Source organism: Solanum lycopersicum, chromosome 8 (genome assembly GCF_036512215.1).
Source record: "Solanum lycopersicum chromosome 8, SLM_r2.1".
Lineage (NCBI taxonomy): Eukaryota > Viridiplantae > Streptophyta > Magnoliopsida > Solanales > Solanaceae > Solanum > Solanum lycopersicum.
Genome location: NC_090807.1, coordinates 62,687,346 through 62,710,298, shown reverse-complemented (window position 1 = coordinate 62,710,298; position 22,953 = coordinate 62,687,346). Strand labels below are relative to the sequence as shown.

At 32.5% G+C, this 22,953-nt stretch overlaps 4 protein-coding genes and 2 non-coding genes across 6 annotated transcripts; 3 read left to right on the top strand and 3 right to left on the bottom strand.

Annotated features, from left to right (window-relative positions):
* Nucleotides 1–751: 751 nt before the first annotated feature.
* Nucleotides 752–4,981, bottom strand: LOC101262742 (uncharacterized). Its single transcript, XM_004245913.5, has 7 exons — nucleotides 4,786–4,981; nucleotides 4,595–4,684; nucleotides 4,364–4,518; nucleotides 3,479–3,599; nucleotides 1,473–1,592; nucleotides 1,322–1,392; nucleotides 752–1,227 (listed from the first exon to the last, which is right to left on the bottom strand). Exons 1-7 carry the CDS (start codon nucleotides 4,891–4,893, stop codon nucleotides 978–980), a joined length of 915 nt encoding a protein of 304 aa, XP_004245961.1. The 5' UTR covers nucleotides 4,894–4,981; the 3' UTR covers nucleotides 752–977.
* Nucleotides 816–887, top strand: TRNAW-CCA (transfer RNA tryptophan (anticodon CCA)). The gene has a single exon. It is a non-coding gene; the product is annotated as a tRNA-Trp (tRNA).
* A 5,322-nt stretch (nucleotides 4,982–10,303) lies between the features above and the next one.
* On the top strand, nucleotides 10,304–13,681 carry LOC101258888 (heat shock factor protein HSF8). Its single transcript, XM_010327263.4, is given in 3 exon segments — nucleotides 10,304–10,698; nucleotides 12,311–13,499; nucleotides 13,502–13,681. Coding segments are annotated over 3 exon segments (1,461 nt in total). The 5' UTR covers nucleotides 10,304–10,446; the 3' UTR covers nucleotides 13,522–13,681.
* Nucleotides 13,682–15,268: 1,587 nt separating this feature from the next.
* On the bottom strand, nucleotides 15,269–18,665 carry LOC101246949 (protein SAMBA). The gene is made up of 3 exons (XM_004245947.5): nucleotides 18,265–18,665; nucleotides 15,691–15,801; nucleotides 15,269–15,570 (listed from the first exon to the last, which is right to left on the bottom strand). Exons 1-3 carry the CDS (start codon nucleotides 18,428–18,430, stop codon nucleotides 15,506–15,508), a joined length of 342 nt encoding a protein of 113 aa, XP_004245995.1. The 5' UTR covers nucleotides 18,431–18,665; the 3' UTR covers nucleotides 15,269–15,505.
* Nucleotides 18,666–19,492: 827 nt separating this feature from the next.
* On the top strand, nucleotides 19,493–22,216 carry LOC101264849 (uncharacterized). The gene is made up of 5 exons (XM_004245919.5): nucleotides 19,493–19,728; nucleotides 20,786–20,894; nucleotides 21,097–21,439; nucleotides 21,526–21,692; nucleotides 21,893–22,216. The coding sequence occupies exons 2-5, from the start codon at nucleotides 20,793–20,795 to the stop codon at nucleotides 22,181–22,183; spliced, it is 903 nt and encodes a 300-aa protein (XP_004245967.1). The 5' UTR covers nucleotides 19,493–19,728; nucleotides 20,786–20,792; the 3' UTR covers nucleotides 22,184–22,216.
* Nucleotides 22,217–22,607: 391 nt separating this feature from the next.
* On the bottom strand, nucleotides 22,608–22,803 carry LOC112942092 (U2 spliceosomal RNA). The gene has a single exon (XR_003247968.2). It is a non-coding gene; the product is annotated as a U2 spliceosomal RNA (small nuclear RNA).
* Nucleotides 22,804–22,953: the final 150 nt, after the last annotated feature.

The window sequence follows — 22,953 nt, the reverse complement described above, 5'->3', positions numbered from 1 at the left end:
TAGTCTGGACTTGCCTTGTCAAAGTTAGAAGAAGATCCCAGATTTAGATACTATATTTGTTATTTAATTTAGATACTAAATTTAGAGATTTAAAAATTTGTTTGGTATGAAATATTGTTTAATTGGTTTTGTGAAGCTCTAAACATAATACGTTGGAGCTTACTAGGCAATCATTGGCCATTGCTTTGACAACACTCACTCAAAGTACCTAAAATGCATGTCAAATCAATTTTGACATATCCTGGATAAACACATTTGCGACCAATTTTTGTTTCCAACAAACCTTCCTTGAAATCTTAGTGAAATGATCGGAGTGAGTTAGTGAGATAATTATTATTAGTTGAGTGAAATTTGTGTTACAAAATAAAATTGAGTTTCTTTCTCAGAATATTAATACTAGTCGAATTGACTTTTATATCTCACAAAACAAAATTGAGTTACTTTTTGACAAATTAACTAAAAAGTTTTGATTCAAACTATAGAGTACCTATCTTTTTGTATCCTAAAAGTTATTATTTGAGTGAATGACCACGAAAAATTAACTTTAAAGTCTTTGATTCAAATTATAGAGCGCATACCTTTTGTATGCTCCAACTATAATCCTATTTAAAATTTCAAACTAAACCTTAAATCAGTATAAATATCCTAAACTTTATTAATTTATAAGGCTTAGACAGTCGCTGGGACCTGGGTTATAAACATAATATTATTTGACATAACATGCTACTGTTGTATTGGATAAAACATAATATTATTTGACATAACATGCTACTGTTGTATTGATAAATTAAATTAATTGTATTCTGAACCAACAGGGAACCGTGGCGCAATGGTAGCGCATCTGACTCCAGATCAGAAGGTTGCGTGTTCGATTCACATCGGGTTCAAAATCCCCGAAATAATTCGGTCTCTACTTTTTTTTCTCCTAACATTTCACATTTAGCAACTAATTTTGCTAAGCAACAGCCTCCTATCATCTATGTATCATTAGCATCGTCTTCGTCTACCTCTGGCTTGACAAAGAATTCAATATAAGCAATACGGCTGGGTTGCTGATAGCTGGCAGAATCGACATGGGGGTGTGGTATTGCTGGTTTTGCAACTGAGACCAGATGCTGAACTTTGAGCATTCCCCCTCTACCAATGGTCAGTTTACTTCCTCGATTATCCCGAATGACACTGCTGGGTATGTTTGAGGTTGTAGCACGGAGGAATTTGTATTTATACCTGTCCATGTGAAGGTCTTGATCAGATCATATAGTCTAGCACAAATGTAAAGCATGTGGCTTCTTACTCCTCCACACTCAGTCAGGAGAGAAACCTGTGAGAGACTTCACGATCACAATGAAATGCAACCAGAAGATCCGTGTTTGCTTGGCACATAAAGTCTATCTGCAAAAATGAATGCAAAAACAGATGAGGGTAGAGAACATGAGGATAGAATACTACTGAAATATCAGGTCAAGCCGTACCTGTAAGTCACCATGGCCTTCACCTCTAAAGGTAACCGATGGTGGTGTAGGTTGTAGGATAAGATGAATGCTTGATCCTGGCCACTCAAGGTCATCAATGGCTTCCTTTAGAGCTGCGGACTATCAATTGAACCAATGATATGGTGATAATTAGCTCAATGGTAAAGGGATGAGACTTCAACCAATCACAATCCGATTAGCTAACTTTGTCTGAAGGACAGAAAATACATTTCATGTATGAATTCACTGCACTTTACACTTACAAAAACGTGAAGGTAACTTCAGAAAGGTCGCTTAAGCTCTACTCATGGTACTTGAAGTAACAGCAAGCCAACAATTGACAAAATCAATGAAACTCCTAAGTTTTGTTTTTGATTTTTGCTTTACCATTTAGAAGCACAAGGAATGCAAGAGGAGGAATAAAACAAGTTTAACTTCAAAAGCATGGAAGAAGAGTACAACTTTACTTCGAGAGGAAGGCAACGAATACAACTTTCTTCCTCTTCAAATCCCCTGGAACCAAACTTCGGAAATAAAATTGGTCTCCTTCAATTCCTCTTTTATATTCCTTTTCGCTATTAACCTACCTTTCTTTCCCTTTCCCTCCTTTTTGAACAAACTTAAGAGAGAATATGGGGAGGAAACCAGAAGAACGGAGCACTACCCTTGGATTTGTTGATAGCTTCTGCAAATGACCAGGGTCACTGACAAATTTGTCAAAATAGGATACAACAGTTCTGAACCCAAGCAGCTGCTTCTGGGGCATCATTAGCAGATAATTTGGTTGATGGGCATTAGCACACATTTGTTTCAGTATCAGGGACAAAAAGTCCACAATATATAATAGCAGAAAATTAGGTTATATTTCCAGATGCAGCCTCCTCAAAGAGGCGTAACATATGGAGATAGATAATTTCACATTCACACAACTAATCAAATGCCGTCAAAATACTAAACCTTAATTTCAAGTTTAAAGTTCTATAGAACAAGGAACTGGAAATGGGGTTAGTTTGACAGTGTGTGTAGTGCACTAGCAGACTGAGCTGAATCTGTGGTAGTAAAGACCTGTTTGGTTGTTCAAACTCTCAGATTGCTGAAGAAGTCAAATACTAGACAAAATGACAAATGCAAAGAAACTCCTCACTCCAAATTTATTTTTTGCCTAGGCCATCCGCAGTAATGTAATGGTGTTTGAGCCGAATTATAATGCTAATGGTTTGTAACTCTACCAACAAAACATTTTATATTGATCTTTCAACATATCAAAATCAGGGAATTTGTCCGTGATTTTTTTTACCGCTTACAACAACCTAGACCTCAAGGTCTGAAATAATACAAAACCAACAAAAGAACCCCATTCATGGCATGCAAAACATATAGTGAACTCTTCCTCGTGCAACAAAAGAAGCATAAGTTCCATGTCAAAGTATTGGAATAACCAATCTATCACAAAACGGAAGTATGGATGAAATACTAACATTTTTACATTTTTGACAAGTTTCCTTGTGGAAGTTTCCCTGCAACCTTTACTCAAATGATAAAAGAGTAGAACAATGATGAAATACTACCTACTGTACAGTCCTGAGAGAAAGAACATATACTTTGCTTGAATACAGACCAGACATTAAAATGTTTAAGACCTTTTCTATTCCCCAGCTCTTAGAAGAAATTGAAGCCAAGCTTTATAACAAACATCACAGAAAACCTGCCTACGACCTGATTCAATCACTTAGCTTGATATACTCACTAACCTGATAGATAGCATTTATTCCCCAAGACTAAATAAAAGAACAATTGCAGAATTTCAATTTTCAGTAAATATTAGGAAACAAGAGCGAGTTCCTCTAAGTGACTTATGATTAGTATATGTTCTTTAGTCCATCCTGTCTAGTGTGAAAGCATAAGATGTGAAGCATACAGATATATGTGTTTTGTGGAGCTGGTGGTCACCAATGGCCATATACCTGGATTTACTACCTTCAATTGCTGCCGAAGAGAATATTTACCTTCACAGTAAAACTGAGGGGACTACTTCCAGCAGGTTCAAAATTGTAGTCCCATGATATTGTATCAGGAATCCTTGTTCTGATTTCCGCATAAGTACAAGAATCTGAAGATTCAACAGACCTAACCCCAGAATTAGAAAATAGGTTACAAAACTTTAAAGATAGTCGATGGTGCTCCATCCAGTGAACGAAGACTTGGGAATAAGCAAAAATGTGCCTAAAGATAAAGTGATTTGCTTCCTAGATTCTGCAGAACTCCTCTATCAGTTAAGGGAAGGCTAACACATAACAAAACTTGTAAAGAATGTGATTCATCAACATTGATTTAAGGGCTGAACTACTAAATTACTTGAACATTGACAACTCCCATTTCACTCTTTATTGAGGTCTTTCTACACTTCTGCTCTCTAAAAGGCAGATGTATAGAAAGCCATGCACATAAATGAAATTATGCTAATTAAAATGCCACGTAAGTTGGTATGACCTCGAGACCGAAGGTGGATCCAGCATATAAGCAGTGCGCTCACTGTATCATACTCGAACACTATAAACATATATAGAAATTATAAAGAAACTTATTAAAATATGCACATTATATCAAGAGGTGCACCCATTAACTTCAAATGTTAGAAGATCTTGCCCTGACTTCACATGGGAAAGTGGGGCGCAAATACCTAAAGATGTCATTTTTTCTCTCTTCTTCATCTTTTTGGTCTAAATTCACTGTGTCAGTCTTTCAAATTGTACTCTCACTTGAAAATGCATTTGATTAAACAACCCTAGATAAACCAATGGAGCATTTCAAAAGAGCATAGAAATGGCGTGGAGGTGCCAAAAGCTATTCGAAAACCTAATTACAGAGAACAAGGCTTGGAGGATAATTACTTGAGAAGAAGTTGCATATCAGGACCAGGATAGCGTAGTTCAATAGCACTTGAATGTCCTTGAACTGAAAATGTATTCAGACAATCAACAAATAACCCTAAGCTCACTCCAAAACGCGGCCTCCCTTCTGCACTATACTCATATCGAACAAATAACTACACAAGAAAATAAACACCTAATTCAGTATCAGAAGGCTACAAATTCACATCATATAACAGAAAAATTCAAAACCTCTCGTTGCAAGTAGACTTTGGCCTGAAGACAAGCGGTTTCCTCAACAATTAACACTATGCCGTGCTCCGATAACTCTAAGACTGCATCCTGGTGGAAAATTTGAGTTAGTGACGGAGTAAACAGAAAATTATTGATACAATAGGAATTTTAGAAGTATTTTGTTCTGCAAAAGAAGCTGAAGAAGGAACCTGTTGACGTTTCCAGCGAACGGAAGTGAGAGCATCGACGACGCCTTGAACGTTGTCAAGCTGGCACACTAGATCGGGAGATTCCGGCTCAACCGCCGACGAGCTCATTTTTTTTCCCGCCAAATTGGAACCAGGAGAACACTGGCTTAAAAAGGAGTGAGCAGAGAGGGGGTTTCATTATTAAATTTAATTTTTCTAAATGTTCAAAATAGACCTTTATCTTTGTGTTTATACTCATAATCATCCTTACATTTTCACAAAAAGCACTATTCACTTTTTTGTACCATTGTGTCGTAAAAACAACATTGACAGAAAAATAAAAAAATATATGTACGTGAAAATAAACAATTTTACAAAATAATTTTTTTGTACCATTGTGTCATAAGATATTTTACTTTTAAGGACCTAACAAGAATTTATGTATATGTCATTTTATTCACATAATTTTTTTGGATTGTGAAATATAAGTGCCTCATTTAAAGATCTACCAAACATATTTTTATTTAAAATGAAATAAAATATAAATAGTTTAAGATATTAATAATATTTAATACTTATTCATCAGTTAGATTATCTAGTACATCCCTAATTACACCGATTATAGTTCGTGCCTCATTTTGATGATTTCTACGTCGCGTTCATTTACGTGCAACCGCAGTTGAAGCCTCAAGTTGATTGGTCCGTAGAGGCTTTGGCAATGGTTGCAGGGAAATAATTCTTTCACATGCCCAAATCTACAATAAATAAATTCACCATTATGTATATGCACTTAAATTTAAAAGTGCATATTACTAGTATATAAAAAATATTTAATTAAAAATATGTATATCTGCACTAAAGAGAGAAATTCACAAACTTCATTTGATTTTTTCATTGATGCACGGCATAAACAATTATACAAATATGATAATGCAGCTGCTCCCCATGTTTGAGTTGACATTAAATCTAAATTTCTCATGTCAATCAAAATGTCCAAATTAATCTTATTATTAGATTTATCCGGAAATATTGATCCACCACATAACCATAATAAATATAATCTAAATCTTTGTTACACTTCATGCTCAGTTGAGTGATCATTAATACCATCCAAACCTTCAATATAATCAATCAATTTATATGTTAACAATCTACTAACACCAGAAAAATAACTAGTATCGGCTAACCATCCTGTTAATTCAAATATCATTTCTTGTCTACCTATAATCCCTAAAGAATCAACTCTATTTAAAATTATAGGACTACCATCTACTACCATTCCGAATAAAATTTTAATATCTTGTAAAGTTATGGTAGTCTCGCCAGTTCGCATGTGAAAAGTATGAGTTTCTGAACGCCACCTTTCAATTAAAGCAGAAATTAATCTGGAGTCATACGTCATACATCCTACATCAAGAATTCCTTTAAATCTACAATTTTCAAAATATTGACGGATCGAGAATGTAATGGATGATATTTTATTTATTGCCAAAATTCAATATCACCACGACGCGTATATAAGCAAGACCTCTCTTCTTTTATGCTACCATTCCAAATTCCTTCAGAACGATGATTTGCTTGAATTTTTAATACATCATGCTCTATTGGACCAGGATGTACGTATACATTTGACGGATGCATATCTATACACATATAATAATAAAAAAATATTAACATTAATATAAGTATTAAAATATTGAAATATCAACAATATCGTATAAAAGTATAAAATTAATTAAAATAAATTAAAAATAAAATAAATTCAAATTCACCTTATAAAGAAAGGCTTTTAAAAACTTAGAAAATTAGAAAAATAGAAAGACTTTTAAAATTGTTGGAAAATTGAAAAAGTACAATGCAATATGAATGAACAATTCATCAATTTATAACAAAGTGAAAAATGTTGACACACTATTTACACGTGAACTGTATTCAACAATTTATAATAAAACAAAAACTACACTATTTACATGTGAATTCAATCAATCAATAATAAAATAAAAATTACACTATTTGCATGTGAATATTCAGTCAATTTATAACAAAATAAAAATTACACTATTTACATGTGAATTACAATTCAATCAATTCAGTCAATATAATATATTTTTTTAAAAGAAAATATATTTGTTACCTTACTTATTCTTATTTTTTTAAAAAAATAATGTATATTTTCTTATAAGTTATATATTTGAATTTCAAAAAATATTATAAATTTATGTTTTTATAAAATCGCTGATTTTTTTTTTTTGAAAATCGCTGCCTAAGCAGCGATTTTCATATTTTTTTTATAAAATCGCTGCGCGATTTACATATTTTAAAGGCAGCGATTTAACATTTTTTTTAATTTTTTTTTTATAAAATCACTGTCAAGGCAGCGATTTAACATTTTAAAAAAAAAATTGAAAATCGTTGCCTAGGCAGCGATTTCATTTTTTTGCAGCGATTTTGCTTTTTTCGATGGGGTAAGTTGTTGTTGATGCAGTGATTTTACCGTTTTGATTAATATAAAATTTTATATCCTTTAGGCTCCAGACTCTCTCTCTAGGCAGCGATTTCATTTTTTTGCAGCGATTTTGCTTTTTCCGATGGGGTAAGTTGTTGTTGATGCAGTAATTTTACCGTTTTGATTAATATAAAATTTTATATCCTTTAGGCTCCAGACTCTCTCTCTATCTATCTATCTATCTATCTATCTATCTATCTATCTATCTATATCTATATATATATATATATAGGTAGGTATTTTTTTTTTCAATATACCTTAAATAAAGTATACTAGATTTCATAAGCGTAAATAAATTTAATCATCCTGAGTTTTTTTTTTTTATGGAATACAATAAGTATAAATTTATATTTTCCATGTTTTTAAAGTATTGATTAAAATATTATAGCCTTCAAATCAATGACTCTTTTTATGAAATAATAATAATAATAATAATTAAAAAAAATATATCAAATTACTAACAGATATAACTAAAAGAAATTGTAATATATGTAAACTGAATTGTTTTTCTTATTTATAGATTATAGAAGAACAAAACAATTTAAAATCACGATATTTCATATTAATTTCATCTCATTTTATATTACGAGATAAAATCTCAAATACTTCATCTGAAAATTTTCAAATATATATATATCACATGTAAATAAAATTTATAATTCATGTCATTACTTTTTAAACCATTAAGATCTCATATGATGATTATTCTCACTAACATAAACTTATCATTACTTATTCTTATTTGATAAATATGTATAAAAAATTAAAATAATTTTACAACTTATAAAATTTTTACGTTAATAAAAAAACATACTACATAAAAATATTAAAATTACATATTCAAATAAAATTATAATTTTATATCACGGACTCGCATAACAGCTTGCCAAATTACTTGTAAGGTGTTTGTATGTGTATACATGTTCTTAGAGTTAATGCATAAGTTTTCTTAACGTACAAGAAATCAAGTTAATGTGTTCTCCTTTTTGTATTTTGGGAAAAAGTCGAAATATTGCCTATGAAGGAAAATTATCATTTATGTCCTCCTTTCGATGACTAAAATCAGGCGAATTATTTTTATAAAAAATAAAAATGATGAAAGAGGACAAATGAGAGTTTAGCAAAGGCCCAATTTCCAACTAATAATGAAAATATGACTTACTTTATATGGCGCAGGAGCAAATTTTAAATTTTTCATTATAAATATAACTTTTATAAATTATTTAATTGTAATTGAATGATATATATACTTTATTTGAATTTTGAAATTAATTTTAAAATTAGCTTAATATATATTTGATGCAAATACATTCTTATCATAAAACTTAAGTGAATTTTGCACAAAGAAAATGAAGAAAAACGAAGAAAACAAAATAGAATAGTTAAATAGAAAAAACCATTTCTTTAAAATAACTAAAATAACTCACATCGAAGATATTAAAAAAAGAAAAAAACAATTTTCAGTAATTCAAGCACAATGCTTTTGAAAGCTGCCAACTTCCACCACCCCCTATCCACTCACATTCCTATTCTAACTCATAGTTACCAGTTGCCACTTTCTCTCTTTCTATTTATATCTTCCAAACTTTGATATTTCGCGAGAGGGAAGTGATAAATGTTTAGAAAATTTAATCAGAATTTAAGAAAAATTTAAAAAATTATAATATTTTTTTGTTTTAAAATGATTTTTCTTTTTTCTTTTTAGTATAAGGTATTAAAGCTAAACGAATAAAAATATTTTTAAAAAGTAAAATTATATTAAAAAAAATCTCATTCTGATTAAATTCTAGCCAAAAAGATAATTTGATCAATATAAAAATATTATGTATATTAATTTATTTATATATATTGATTAAATTAATTAATTAAAATAAATTATTTTATGTTCATTTACTAAAAAAATATTTTGAAAGAACACTAAATAAATATGTAAATATAAATTTACCTAATTTTTTAAGGACATTAAAATCTAAAATGGTGATAATTACGTAGAAATGGAGGGAGCATTATTAATAAATTTTAAGACTTTTTTTTTGTTTCTATATGATGTCAGAAGTTCGCATTAAAAATCCGATTAAATTTGAATTGCGTATTACAGGACTCGTAAGGATGACATCTCCTTAATGTTATAATTTGAGACTTTTTAATTAAGGATAAAACAGTTTCATTACTATATCATAACATAGGTTAGTGGTTATTGTCTTTTTAATATGCTTATCAAATGAAAAAGGATAAATTCAATACGGTTTTCTTTTCTAAAAGATATTTTTATTAAGAACATTTTATTTTATACCAAATACAATCATATAATTTATTTGGTCAAATTTCTAAAATTAACTTATTGTGAGAAGTATATCTTTTCATGATAGAGAAATAAATTTGTGTGATAAACAATTTAAAAATAGTTTTGAGCAACTATTAGTAGAAAGTGATGACAAAAATATTTCCTCAAAAGTATATATAATAAATACTTTTCCCAATAGAAAGTGATGCTAAAAATATTTCCTCAAAGTATATGTATAAATATTTTGGGAAAATTTACTATCCTATTCACTTTTACTTATTACATTTTATTTTTTGAGAGTAAAATTATATGAAATTTAATAAATAATATATTTTTTTATCATATTAATATATAAAATTTTTTATAACTTATAATATTTTTTATATAATTTTAAAAATATAATATTAATTTGAAAAATTGATCTTATTCATTTAGCTGAAAATTTAATCGAGTTAGACTCTCAAAGATGCAAATAACACGTAAAAATGAAATGAATGAAATACTATTTAATACTTTTTTTCTCTAAAATATTTAACAATATCTCAATTTTAATTATTATTTTTGCACTTTTAACCTTCCAAAATTCCAAAATGTTTGTCAAAAAGACTACAATTATAGACTTTCTTTAAAAAAACAAACAAAAATACTTACTTCTCTTTCCCTTTTCCCTCCGATATATATATACCCACTTCTTCTTCCCTCGCCGTACAAACTACTTTCTCTCTCCACTTTAATACCCAATCGTCTTTCTCTCTCTAAAACTTAGTTTTTCTTCTTCCAATTTTCCGTCCTAATCCCCAAAACCCTGTGTATTTGTGAATTTATATATGATCAGCGTTGTGTTAAGTAATTGAAAATTTAATTTCTTCGTTTAGGAATAGGTTCTAATTCAATGGACGCCGGAGGAGGTTCTCCGGTGCCGGAAATAACACCGGCGCCGATGCCTAGCTCAAATGCGGTACCACCTTTTTTGATGAAGACTTATGATATGGTTGATGACCCGAGTACTGACAAGATTGTTTCGTGGAGTCCTACCGATAGTAGCTTTGTGATTTGGGATCCACCGGAGTTCGCCAAGCAGTTACTGCCCAAGTATTTTAAGCATAGTAACTTCTCCAGCTTCGTTCGTCAGTTGAACACTTATGTATGCATTTCTCTTGGTCTTAGTTGAGTTTTTTCTGATTTAACTGTACTGGTTTTGGGTTATTTGGTGATTTTTAGTTCTATGCTTGGCATTTATTGAATTTTTTGAGCTGAAATGTTAATTATTGACTATTTTATTTTTCAATTCGAGTAGAAAGTGGATTGTTATCGAGAAACTTTGAATTGATAGCGACAATATTTATAGGATTTCTTTAGTCTTGATTAGTTAAAATGTCATTTCACAACATCAGGTGATATTTGGTTGCTACATTTTTAGTGGTTTCATCCGTAAGCACGCAAAAATTCTTTAAAATAATTGGCGGCGGTAAGACTTGATCCCATATCTTTGTTTGCTCTGCTACCATGTTCAAGTGTAACGACTATCTTATCTAAAAGTTTAAATTGCTGGAGAGAACACACTTTTATTTATTTACTTAATTCTCTTTCATTAAGTGCATATTAATTTGTATTCAGACTAAAAGAATTTCAACAAGAGCTACAAGATTTGGACAAAGTAACCCTTTTTGTTTTCTCTACATGGTGTTACTACTGAAAATGGTAGTCAATCAGCCTACAGTCCCTCCAGGATATGCAGAGTAAATTTCCCTCTAAGAGATGTCCATTCTTGTGGTGACTGAGTAATCTATATCCCCAAAAGTATTTTAGTCATTGCTACTCTTTCGTCTAGAAGTCGGTGAAAGAGTCTGTTTCAGTGCGTTAATGTTAGGAAAAAAGATTTCCAACAGTTAATCCCTTCTTCACCAACTCTAGTGATGGTAATATTATTAATGTATACAGCTAGATGGAGGCAGTATATAATGTTGATAGAAGAGAGAGCATTCAACATGCTAGGGTTCAATCCAGATTCACATTTTACTGTTGTGGACTGAGAATGCAGAAATAATGTTGACGTGACACACACGATGATATCTGCACATGTGGCCTGTGAAGTTACGAAACATTGAGTGATAGGGATAGTGATGTCACACGTGGGTGCATGCATCAAAGAATAGTGAGCTCTTTGGGTCACTATGTTAGTCTCATCGACTTGAGGCTCCTAGTATGTCAATTCACTGACTTGTTGATGAGACGAAAACAATTCTTTTTATACTATAAATGAACTTCTTCTTAAACTTGCCAGATAACTTCAACGATAAGTGTATTGCAGATGTCTTTCCTCCTTATTTTGGTACCTAGTTAAAAAAGAGACGAGCACTACTTGTTTTATAATCAAAACTCAATACTAAGTGGTTCCTTATATAGGAGCTATTAGACAATGTGTTATTTCCAAATGCATCTTAAGTTTGCATAACTCTTAAGCTTCCATCTCATCATACTTGTTCTTAAGGCTATAGATAATTTCCTGTTCCTTTCTGCCTAAAAGTTGATTTGGAGATAAGGTGCTATATTGAGTTTGAACAGAGCTCTAATTATTTGTAGATTTTCTTCAGGGTATTAAGGTAAGGTTAGCAAGTCATAATGATTATGTGAAGTCACTTGTGAAATATCCTTTTTCTTTTCCTACTTGACTAATTAACCCATGTTAGAGTAATATTTTAATAGTGAACCTCAAGTCAGGCTTATAATATTTCTCTTTCTTGTGCTACAAACAGGGCTTTAGAAAGGTTGGTTCCGACCTCTGGAAATTTTCTAATGATGGATTCATAAGAGGTCAAAAGCATCTGCTTAAAAATATTAGCAGGCGCAAGCCTGCTCATGGACAGCAGCAGCAGCAGCAGCTGCATAGTCAGAGTGCGTCAGTTGGGGCTTGTGTCGAGGTTGGAAATTTTGGGCTTGAGAAAGAGGTTGAGTGGCTGAAAAGGGACAAGAATGTGCTTATGCAAGAGCTGGTTAAGCTGAGACAACACCAGCAGACTACTGATAATCAGATGCAAAACATGGTGCAGAACCTTCAGATTATGGAGCAGCGGCAGCAACAGATGATGTCTTTCCTGGCAAAAGCTGTTAACAGCCCTGGATTCTTTGCACAGTTTGTACAGCAGCAAAATGACAACAATAAGCGCAAGATGGAAGGAAAGAAGAAACGCAGGATTAGACAAGATTTTCCTTCAGATGATCATTCTGTTAGGCCTGCTGATGGACAGCTTGTGAAGTACCACCCTATAATGAATGAGACAGCGAAAGGAATGCTCACACAGATAACAAAACTAGATTCTTCTCCTAGGTTAGAGAACTTCAGCAACAGTCCTGAAAGTCCACCGATTGGTGATGCATTTGATGGCAGAAGTAACAGTCGAATTTCAGGAGTCACTCTTCAGGAAGTTTCACCTGCTTTTTCGCAGCCGTTTGCAAGTACAACTTCAGCTATTGCAGGACAAAGTTCATTGTCTGCCAACATTCAGTTTTCAGAGAGCAGTTCCCCAATTGGAGCTCAAAATTTGCCACCTATTGTACCGTTTTCATCAGATATGATTATGCCTATGCCCTCACAGTTACAAGAAATTGTGCCTGAAAACAATATGGATATTAATGGAACAGAGAGGGGCAATGATTCTTTCATGGATCCCACATTGTGGGGAAACGGAGAACTGCCATTGGAAAATGATATTTTCCCCCCCGACCTTCAAATCAAGTGGGAAAGTGCTTTGGTTGACGATATTGGAGAGCCTCCTACTGTTACTGATCCCTCCTGGGAAAAGTTTCTTCAAAGCCTATACCCTCCTACTGAGACAGAGGAGATGGGTTCGGTTGAAACAGAAAATGATAAGACTACTGAAACAGAGCTGCTAGGAAATGGATGGTACAATGTTCAGCATATGGAACATCTTACTGAGCAAATGGGGCTACTAACATCAAACACTAAAAAAGTATGATCAGTCACCGAGAAGATGTACCTGAGGTAATCCAGAAATCTCATCTCTTAGTGTATTGGGTCACGGGAAACTTCCCATAAGATAGTAGCTCTAATACCTATTTTCACCTTTGTCACTGGATTTTTATATATGGAAAAGCTTCATGATTCATCTGGATGAGTCTTATGGAGTTCACCTCCATTTTGTTGTTTCTTCTTTGCATAAAGCTGAGTCGATCCACCATGCTAAATGCCTAAATCTATGTCGGACACTTCCTTTTCCCCTTTATAATTTCTCCCTGTATAAGCTCTCCGGTCATTTAATTTCATAAGTACGTAGAAGTTATAAAACTTTTGATGTTGTTATTAGGAAGATGCCTTAACCCTTTGTTAAACTATAGTCTGTTAGCAAGTAATTTAGTACTATGTAGTTAATTAGATTCTCAGTCTTCAGTACAATTAAGAACCTTTCTCAAGGCGGCAATTGGAAAGGTCTGCCATTGTGGGAGAGAGAACTTATCCTGCATGTACCAAGTCAATGCAAGATTGAGATCCGTAGCTTGCTGGGGGTCTTTCACTGCAGATTTAAGAGAAACAACTTGGTTTTATTTATCCATTTTCATGCTCGTGTGTTCGGCAAAACTCTGAACATTTCCCAAAAACTATTTTCTGAAAAATGACTCATCTTTTGAAAGATATCTTCAGGTATCGAGTCGGAGACCAGAAACTACTTTTCAAGTAAAAACATTTATAGAAGATTTTTTTTTTTTTTTTGAGATGGCATATATATTAAGATAACTATGATGTTGCAAACAGGAAGTGTTGAAATTTTTTTTAGTATTAAAGGATGATTGCAATGTATGTTGGTTGGAGCACTAAGAGTAAGGGTAGTCATTTTCTCCCTTTGGGTGGAAGATGTTTCCCTTGAAAATATTTCTTGTAACCCAACCCCAGAAAATGACTTTCGAATTTTCTTTTGTCTGGTTTTCTCTTTTCGAATTTCCTTTTGCCTTGTTTTCGTCTAATTTCGTCATTAAGTTCTATCTTAGCATGCTTTTCCTGTATGATCACTCATTGTATTTTCTTTGGATTAAGTAATGGTTAGGTGGTAATTTCCAGTTCTTCTAGTAAGAGTAGTTTCTTCAGCAAGTTGTATGTAGTTGGATGGCAGAAACTCGCCGGAGGACAACAAGGATTTCGTGTTGTTCTTTTTTGGTAACTTTACATTTCCAAAAGACGAAATACGTATACGATGTGGAGAAAATCCGTGTATTTTTTTTTTTGGTAACTTTTGCATTTACAAAAGACGAAATTCACACTGCAAAGGATAATTTCTTGCTGTAAAGTGCAAATAATAGTAACTTCTTTTGGAATATCAGAGTTTCAAATTTTGTGAAATATGTACAAGTGATTATTCAAATTTAAAAGAAAAAACAAAAACCGAGTATTTATAGGATATAAATATAATATACATACATTATATACAAGTATTTGACAACCAATTCAACCGTCCACTAGAATAGACTAAAACTGTGATTGGAAATCTAAGTCTACCAACGTTCGTAGCGAAATAAACCGTTCCTAATAAATCGCAAGTGTGGAATAAAAGAATCAAATACGAAATAACCTCATAACATGGTGATACTAAACATCTACCAAAACAACGTAAGATTGGAAAAACTGATGCAACTCTACGTCTAAAATAAGACATAAAACATAGTCTTACAATCCAATTTTGTTGAGGAGAAAACATATCATATTCTTTTTTGTCAATATAGATCCATCTATTAGTAAATAAGAGTATCTATACTCGTTATCGCTCGTCTGGGCTAAGTAGTTACATTAGGAGTACAATACACATTTATATCTGAAACGGAAAGGATAATTTCCTGAATCTAACAAAATCTCATATGGAATTCACGCTTCTGGAAAATCATTAGAGCAAAAATTAACAGTAAAAAATTATTCGTACAAATAATGCACAAGAAAACATTCCTCATTTTAATGTGGCCGCCAACTTAGATTTCTGCTTTCCAACTTCTACATGTTTGTGAAGGCGTCCTGTAAATGCACAGTAGTAATGCATCAAGTACACTATCATAATGTCACCTAAATGAAAAGAAGATTATCACCAAGTTTCCTAAATGAACGATGCTGTCATTTTTGCTATTCGTGAGCTACCTGGCCTAGAAATCCTGTGAATACGAGACCTAGGTCCATCAAACATCCAGCTATCTTCGTCTAGGGATTTAACCTCTTTGTTCAGTGAAGCCATCAGATCAGATTTGAGAACTGCAAACAGAACATTAATTCTCTGAATCAAAACTAAAACAAACTATATCATCAGCTAACAACTGAAAATTTCTCGAATAAAGAAAGTCTGTTGCATTATTGACCTAGTGTAGTTCATCTTTCCACTGGTAAGACGGTAGAAAATACGGCTAAGACTATGGCATTGGCTTTCTCAGCTTGATAAGAAAATTGTTTCGAACAACCCAAGAAGCCAAATTCAGAGACCAAACTTTTTTGACTAATTGCAAGCGATGTTATCTTATTCAAAAGGGGTGGTAAAGAACCGTTCATGATGTTTTGGTTGGAGTTTGCCTAGTTACATGACACTGCTCTGCTACCCTAAAGCTCCCACGTATAAACCAAGTACAGATGGCCTAAAACAATGGCAAAAACTTTTTTCCATCAGATAGAAAGTCACATGGACCATTTAGATCCTTCCTCAAGGGTAAAGGGCACGAGAAGATGAAATTGAGGAAATAAGCTCACTGAACTGACAACAGGTTACTTAATAATAATCCAAAAAAATTAGGTTCTTGCATCACAAGTTATCTGATATACCTGAACCAACAGCTAAAAGTTATCAAATATGAGTACTCTTCATGAAGTACTGACAGATTTAAGACAGTGTAGTATCGCATATATAGAGTATAAGGCACAAATTAAGTATCTTGCTACCTTATACGACACCATGCTAAATCCTTGATAAGATAGCTTTAGCAAAAAAATAAAAAAAAACCTCAATATAAAAGACATAACCTTCTGAAATACAGCTCATATTAGTTTTTCACCTTTATTTACTTTCACATACAAATAAGGAGCACTTATTGTCTACTTCATCATTTATCAAATGAACTTTAGGATGCGGAGGCTGTTCCAGATGCATGACTTTAACCATCTCGTCAAAAATTGAAAAAGAAATAACCAAAAAGTTGGACGATTTTACAAATATTTCTCTGCAAGAAAACATCTAGCAGAGGTTATAACAGGCAAATCTGATAGGATAAACAATGATATCTTGGATACGTGGTTCATCAATCACTGCACAATGCTTAAAAGGATCCTAATAAAACACGTCGTTTCAGTTATACTTTTTAAGTATTTTTTTGGTGAGTGGACACCCAGTGATTATTTCTAAACATGATGATGGCAAATGAGTCAGTTAGATGGTCGATTTCTTTTACTTCCATCTTAGAAAAATGGAAATTAAACCAGTTTGTAGGGAAACTAAGACACGTATTCAGTTAATATCTCTAGCAGTTTGTCTTCCGTCCAGCAAAAATGGAGTCAATGTCACTTAAATTTAAAGGAGCTTTCAGCATTTTCCATCAATAACAAAGAAAAAGGTGCCAGTATTTGAGTAAACGGAACACATCTACTTGAATTTTTCTCACATAAAATGTAAGACTAACTTAATCCTTTGATAACCAGTCTAACATGCATACTTTTAATGATTAACACACTCGAAACCACAATCATCATTCTCACTACCTGATCTCTACAAGAATAAACCAAATCACCATCACATTTCACCTATTTGAAACATTATCCCTATCATTTCCACCCATATAGCACAGGGTGTGATGCCTGATAATTTATGCAAACATTATTGCTACTTTGTCATTTGATCAGAAATATGATGTCCCTCAAATTTCACAAGAAGAATTCAAAATTAGACTTGTTTCAGAGAGAGTAAAGTCACTCAGTTTCATTATTAACATGTGAATTTACTCAAACTTATTAAACGGTACATATCTAAACCAACCATTTATAACTATCGAGCAATAAAAGTTATAAGAATGGCCCTCTAACTTGCTTTTTACTTCTTATAAACAAAGTAACCAACACTCATTATCTACTTTATTAACAACAAGAAGATCAATCTAGATATATGACACAGGTTCCTTGCAAAAACTTTTGATTAGGGAATACAACTTCATTTATTGCATAATAAAATCTGTCCACTGAATCATAATAACGAGTACTCATTATACTATTAAAGAATAAAAAAAAGGTAAGAAAAAACACTTAAAACCAATGAAACTTATTTGTTTTCACTGGAACCTAGATATAGAACAATATACACATGCTGATGATACACAGAAGTATAAAACTAAAAATTGAGCTTTATCGACATTTCCCCAACTAATAAAACATATTAACACTCTCAAGGCTAGAGCTTTGTCTACCAGCATAACTTTACTAAGTTTCAATATACAAGCAACTTCTTGCAATAAAATTTGTAGGCTAGAGTAAATATTCAATAACTTAAGATAATCAATTACTCATATAGTCAACATACAGTACAAACATGCCTAGCTTGAGGTTAATCAGCTATTTTGCAAAATAACTTGCTCCATCTTTTTACAAGCAATCAGATTATAACATGAAAACAAATATAACTATAACTGATAAACTAAAAAGGTTAAACAAAAAGAAAAAGTAGATGCGAAAAATTGTACTGACCTTGAAGAGCCTCATCTTTGCGGTCTTGAACGGAGATGAGATCAACTGGAAAATTGAAGTCATCAACAGCTGTAGACGATGGCGGCCCGACATTTCCTCCGATCATCGCCATTGTCGAACTCGATGACCTCGCCGGTGACGACGTCAGCGAACTTCCAGTGCTCATTTTCCCTCCTTTCGCCTGAAAATTCAGATTTGTGAGTCCCCAAACCCTATGTATGCGATACAAATTAAATTTTCGAGAAATGACAAAACTATTTCCCTATGTTTGAGATAACATTCAAAATGGTCCTTTTAAGTATCTAAAATCTGTCGCTAAGTTAACATTTTTAGTTTCCGGTAAGTATTTTTAATGGTTGTGAAAATAAATGTAGGGGCGGATGAAATAGAATTTTACTAAAATCATTAAATAGGTAGCATTTAACGATTCTATTATAGATTTTTAATTACATACATATTTATTTAAATTCATTAAGTGATTGTAAATAAAATATAAAATAAATATGCTTCAAATGATTATTACTAAATTTTGCACTTACAGAATATATTTAATAATTCAAATTTGAGTGGTAAAAAACTCAGACTTTACTAAATGTATTAAAACCTACCTAAGAAAAATTAACATTTCGTTAATTGCTTCTCAATTCTCATGAAAATTTGATGTTTTGATACAAAATAGTGATTAAAGTGGCTCGACAGTATTAAAAAAAAGATGTGTGTCTTAGATCCTTAAATTTAAGGGGTTTCATTTTGAAAAATAATAAATTATAGGTTATTTTTAAAAAAATAAATAAATATTGAATATTATTTGCGAAAAAAAGTAAACTTCTCATGAAAAATGAACGATTTATAAAAAAAAAATGGTATATTTGAAGTAGTATATCTCATGAAAACTAATTAAAAATAGGAATAGTTATATTATGAATTGAAAATTAGAAGAAATCAATTATATAAAACTTATTAACAACTCAAGTTTAAAATTTCGTTAATTTTTATTTTGGATTACTAATATGCTTGAGCCGTTCCTGTTAGTGATTTAATATCACATTTATACAACTCTGACATAATTCATAAGTGGTTAAATTCGTTGGAATAATATGCCCAGGAATAAAACGAAATGGAAAATGGAAATCCATAAAATTTAGGTTCATTTAAAATTGAATCCCATAAATATTAAATATATTTTTCATGAACTTATATAATATTATTTTATTCACAAAACTTCATAAAAAAAATCACTTTATTTTATTTTATTGACTGTATTTATTTACTTTTATATATTCATTTTCAGCATAATATCCCCCAAAAAAAAAACTCAGTAAGAAAAATGAAATAGAAAGAAAAAACAGAAGAACTGGAATAGGATCTGATTTGTTATCCTCCTTCCTTCTCCTTACAAGACACAGATCAGCTGAATTGAAACGAAATTAGTGATTAAAATTCCCCTGTAAGAGGCTATCTCTGGTAAGATTTTCATCAAATTCAGCTTTGAAGTTTTCTGGGTTTTTTTTTTTAACTTCAAATCGATAACCCCATTGTTATCTGAATCTCCTCAATTTCTGGTAATTTTTCGCTTCAATTTGATTGATGAAGCTTCTGTTATCATCTGGAAATTGAAGTGTGATGATGGATTTCACCCTAAAAATTGAATCTTTATCTTGTTGCAATGCTGCTGCTACCTTTTTTTTTTTTTCTGAAGGAGAACAATTTCATGTAGATTTTGATGATATTGCCGTTATTTTCTCTATTTTATCAGCTACTGTATTGGTGTGGTTAATATGTTGATGTTCTTTGGGAAGTAATATTTTTGTTCTTTCTCCTTTTATATTGGAGCCAAGATTGAACAAAGAGTTGGGTTTCATATAGAGATGAGGATTGAATCCGAATACTAGGAAACACAATAGATTCAATGTTGTTATGAATCCCAAAGAGCTCAATATCGAGCGAAAATGATTCTTTTGTTGTTACTCTAATTAGATATAATATAAGACATTCTTACGAAGTTATTACAAAAACATACAAGCATAAAAATAATGAAGTGGGTTGAGAATCAGGAAATTCTAGCGGAGGTAAAAACACTAGGTTCTTCCCAATTGTTTAAGCATTGATGGACGTAGTTATCCGGTGCTTGAGCTGGTGGGAGGTCACACATCTTCATTTACTTAACTAACCATCTTGATAATGTAACTAACTTGAATAATACTAATCTCCCCTCTCAATATGAAACAATAATCATCTTTTGAGCATACTTTCAGCTGTACTTTTAAGTGGAACCGGTTATATATTGCCTTTGTCCTGCCACAATGATACTTTGAGTTGCATCTCATAATCTTCAATTTATATTAGTAATGGGAAGTTATGTATAGATGTAGGAAGTTCTTTCAATAGAAAATCACCTAATGTGACAATATCTGATGAGTTGTAGTAGAAGTTGTTTGTTGTCAGAAGCATAAATGTATAACATATCTAATATCTATCGTGTGTAATGGAGTCGTGCCTAATGTCCATGCAACCTTCGCAGATTTACAATGGAACTTCATGAACTTCTGGCACGATCTTCGACAATGGTCATCGCAGTGATACTAATTGCTAGGATCAGCTCATGTCTCAATACTGCAGTATTAAGTGAAGTAAGTAAACCAGCTGCTAAAATATCTCAAGATGTGCAATTATTTCTCGATACATGTATTTTCAGTGTTGGTAATATTTGAATTTACAGAAAACTGTAAATGGATTGGTACTTCCAAGAAAACTTTAGACTCAATTTAATCATGCAATCATTAACTTCTTTCCATTATTCACCAGATTATCTTTTTTCTCAATCTTCTTCAGGTGCATGCACCTTATGTTGATAATTATGTGTCAAAATCCTACTTTAACAAACATGACAATTTGGTAGATTCAAAGTTTGAAGATTTCATTGCACATGACATATTGTACGGTGCATGTGAATCACTGCAAGGAAACGTCGAATTTTCACCAAAACTGTCTGCTTTACATGGAAAGCTGATTGGTGAAGGCTCCCATCGGCGTCTGTCATCAACTCTCAGATTGAAGATGTCATCAGAGTCCATTTCCATGCCTCCAAAATCTTGTGAGGTTATAATTGTTGAAAGACTGCCTTCTGGAGTCTTTGCAGATCCTTTTGAGCTACAACACCTTGTTCAGCGTGGTGGTAAATTACTAAGTATTAGATTTTATGGGTTTCTAACACTGCTACCCGTCATTTTGAGGCTTGTTGTTGTCCACGTTTTGTTGTAGTTTTCAGGGATGCTGCCGTATTTGGAGATACAAATTTAGAGTTGCCTTCTTTTCTGTCAAACCGCTCGCTTGTTGAGGTTCATCTGGAAGTGGGTACCAATTTAACATCACAACAAAAGGATGAACTGGAAATACACATGGAACTTCCTCTACATGCACGCTATCAGGTACATCACATAAATGATCCCCAAAATTATGTCGGAGTCTCTAAAATACGTTCCAGGCATCCAATGTAGTCAGTCATTTTTACTCCCCTGAAATTGAAGTTGATACTTGTACAAGAAAAGATGCATTAAGTATGTAGGAAGCCATGTACATCTGTTAAGCTTCTCGACTTTATTGTAACATCCCGGCTTCTTACTGGCAGCCACTAGGACATGGATTCTCAAGAGTTCAATTTGCTTCACCTGACTTATTTCTGCGCTGCAACATTAAAAGAAAAGAAGATGACACGGGCTGTTTGTTTCTGCTTGACAAACAGAATGCTGAATCAATTGATACTCACCCTGTGTGGGAAGTACCATGTGGAAATCGAGAACACACTGAAGTTGTATCTGCTTTTACATTCATCTCAGCTGTTTTATCAGCTCTTCTCATCATTGTTGCCTCAATCAAGTACTCTGATAATGCATCTAATAATATCTTAAAACAATCATGAGTAATTGATAAAAATGTAGCAAGTTTTTTCTTTCCCCTTTTTGGACTAACCATTGGCAAGAGAACCTCACTTAATGCTAGGTAACCTTTATCAGTATACGCCGTTGCTTATCTATTTTTTGAAATGGTTTGCCATTACTAATTTTTCAAATCAACTATTATGTGAAGAGTTTGTTTTTGTTGTTGGTCACTGATTTGAATCCAATTATCTGACACAATCATAATATCTGTCTACAAATCTGGAATGGTGTTGAAAAGGTTGGAAACTCAATATACTGTAGCACAACAAGAAAGTGATTGCTTATTAGAGAAATTATAGACTAGTCAAACAAGAAATATTCAAAATTTGTTACATCATTAAAAAGTAATGGAGAAACAAAAATATGATACTGCTTAAAAATATAAAAAACTTTGACTTTGATTTGGTGGGGTGCGCCACGCCCTTGCAGTAGTGCAACGCATGGGCGACGCGCAAGAGCCCAGGTAGCAAGCTACCTTAATGGACTCTTCCCCTTAAAAAATTGAGTTAATATCGTGTGAACCAATGGTCCACATATCAGATATTAAACTGATAAGAACAGATACTACACTTGATCTTAGCCAAAAGGCCGAGAAAGGTATGCTTTGACAAGTAAATGAGCATTCATTTAAGTAGCGGTTTTCGGTTGTCTTCACATTATCTTATTACGATGTGGTACATGGTAAAGCTCTATAAAAATATCCTCATTGTCTTTGTTTCATCGATATCAGCTGCTGCCTCCTCACATGGAA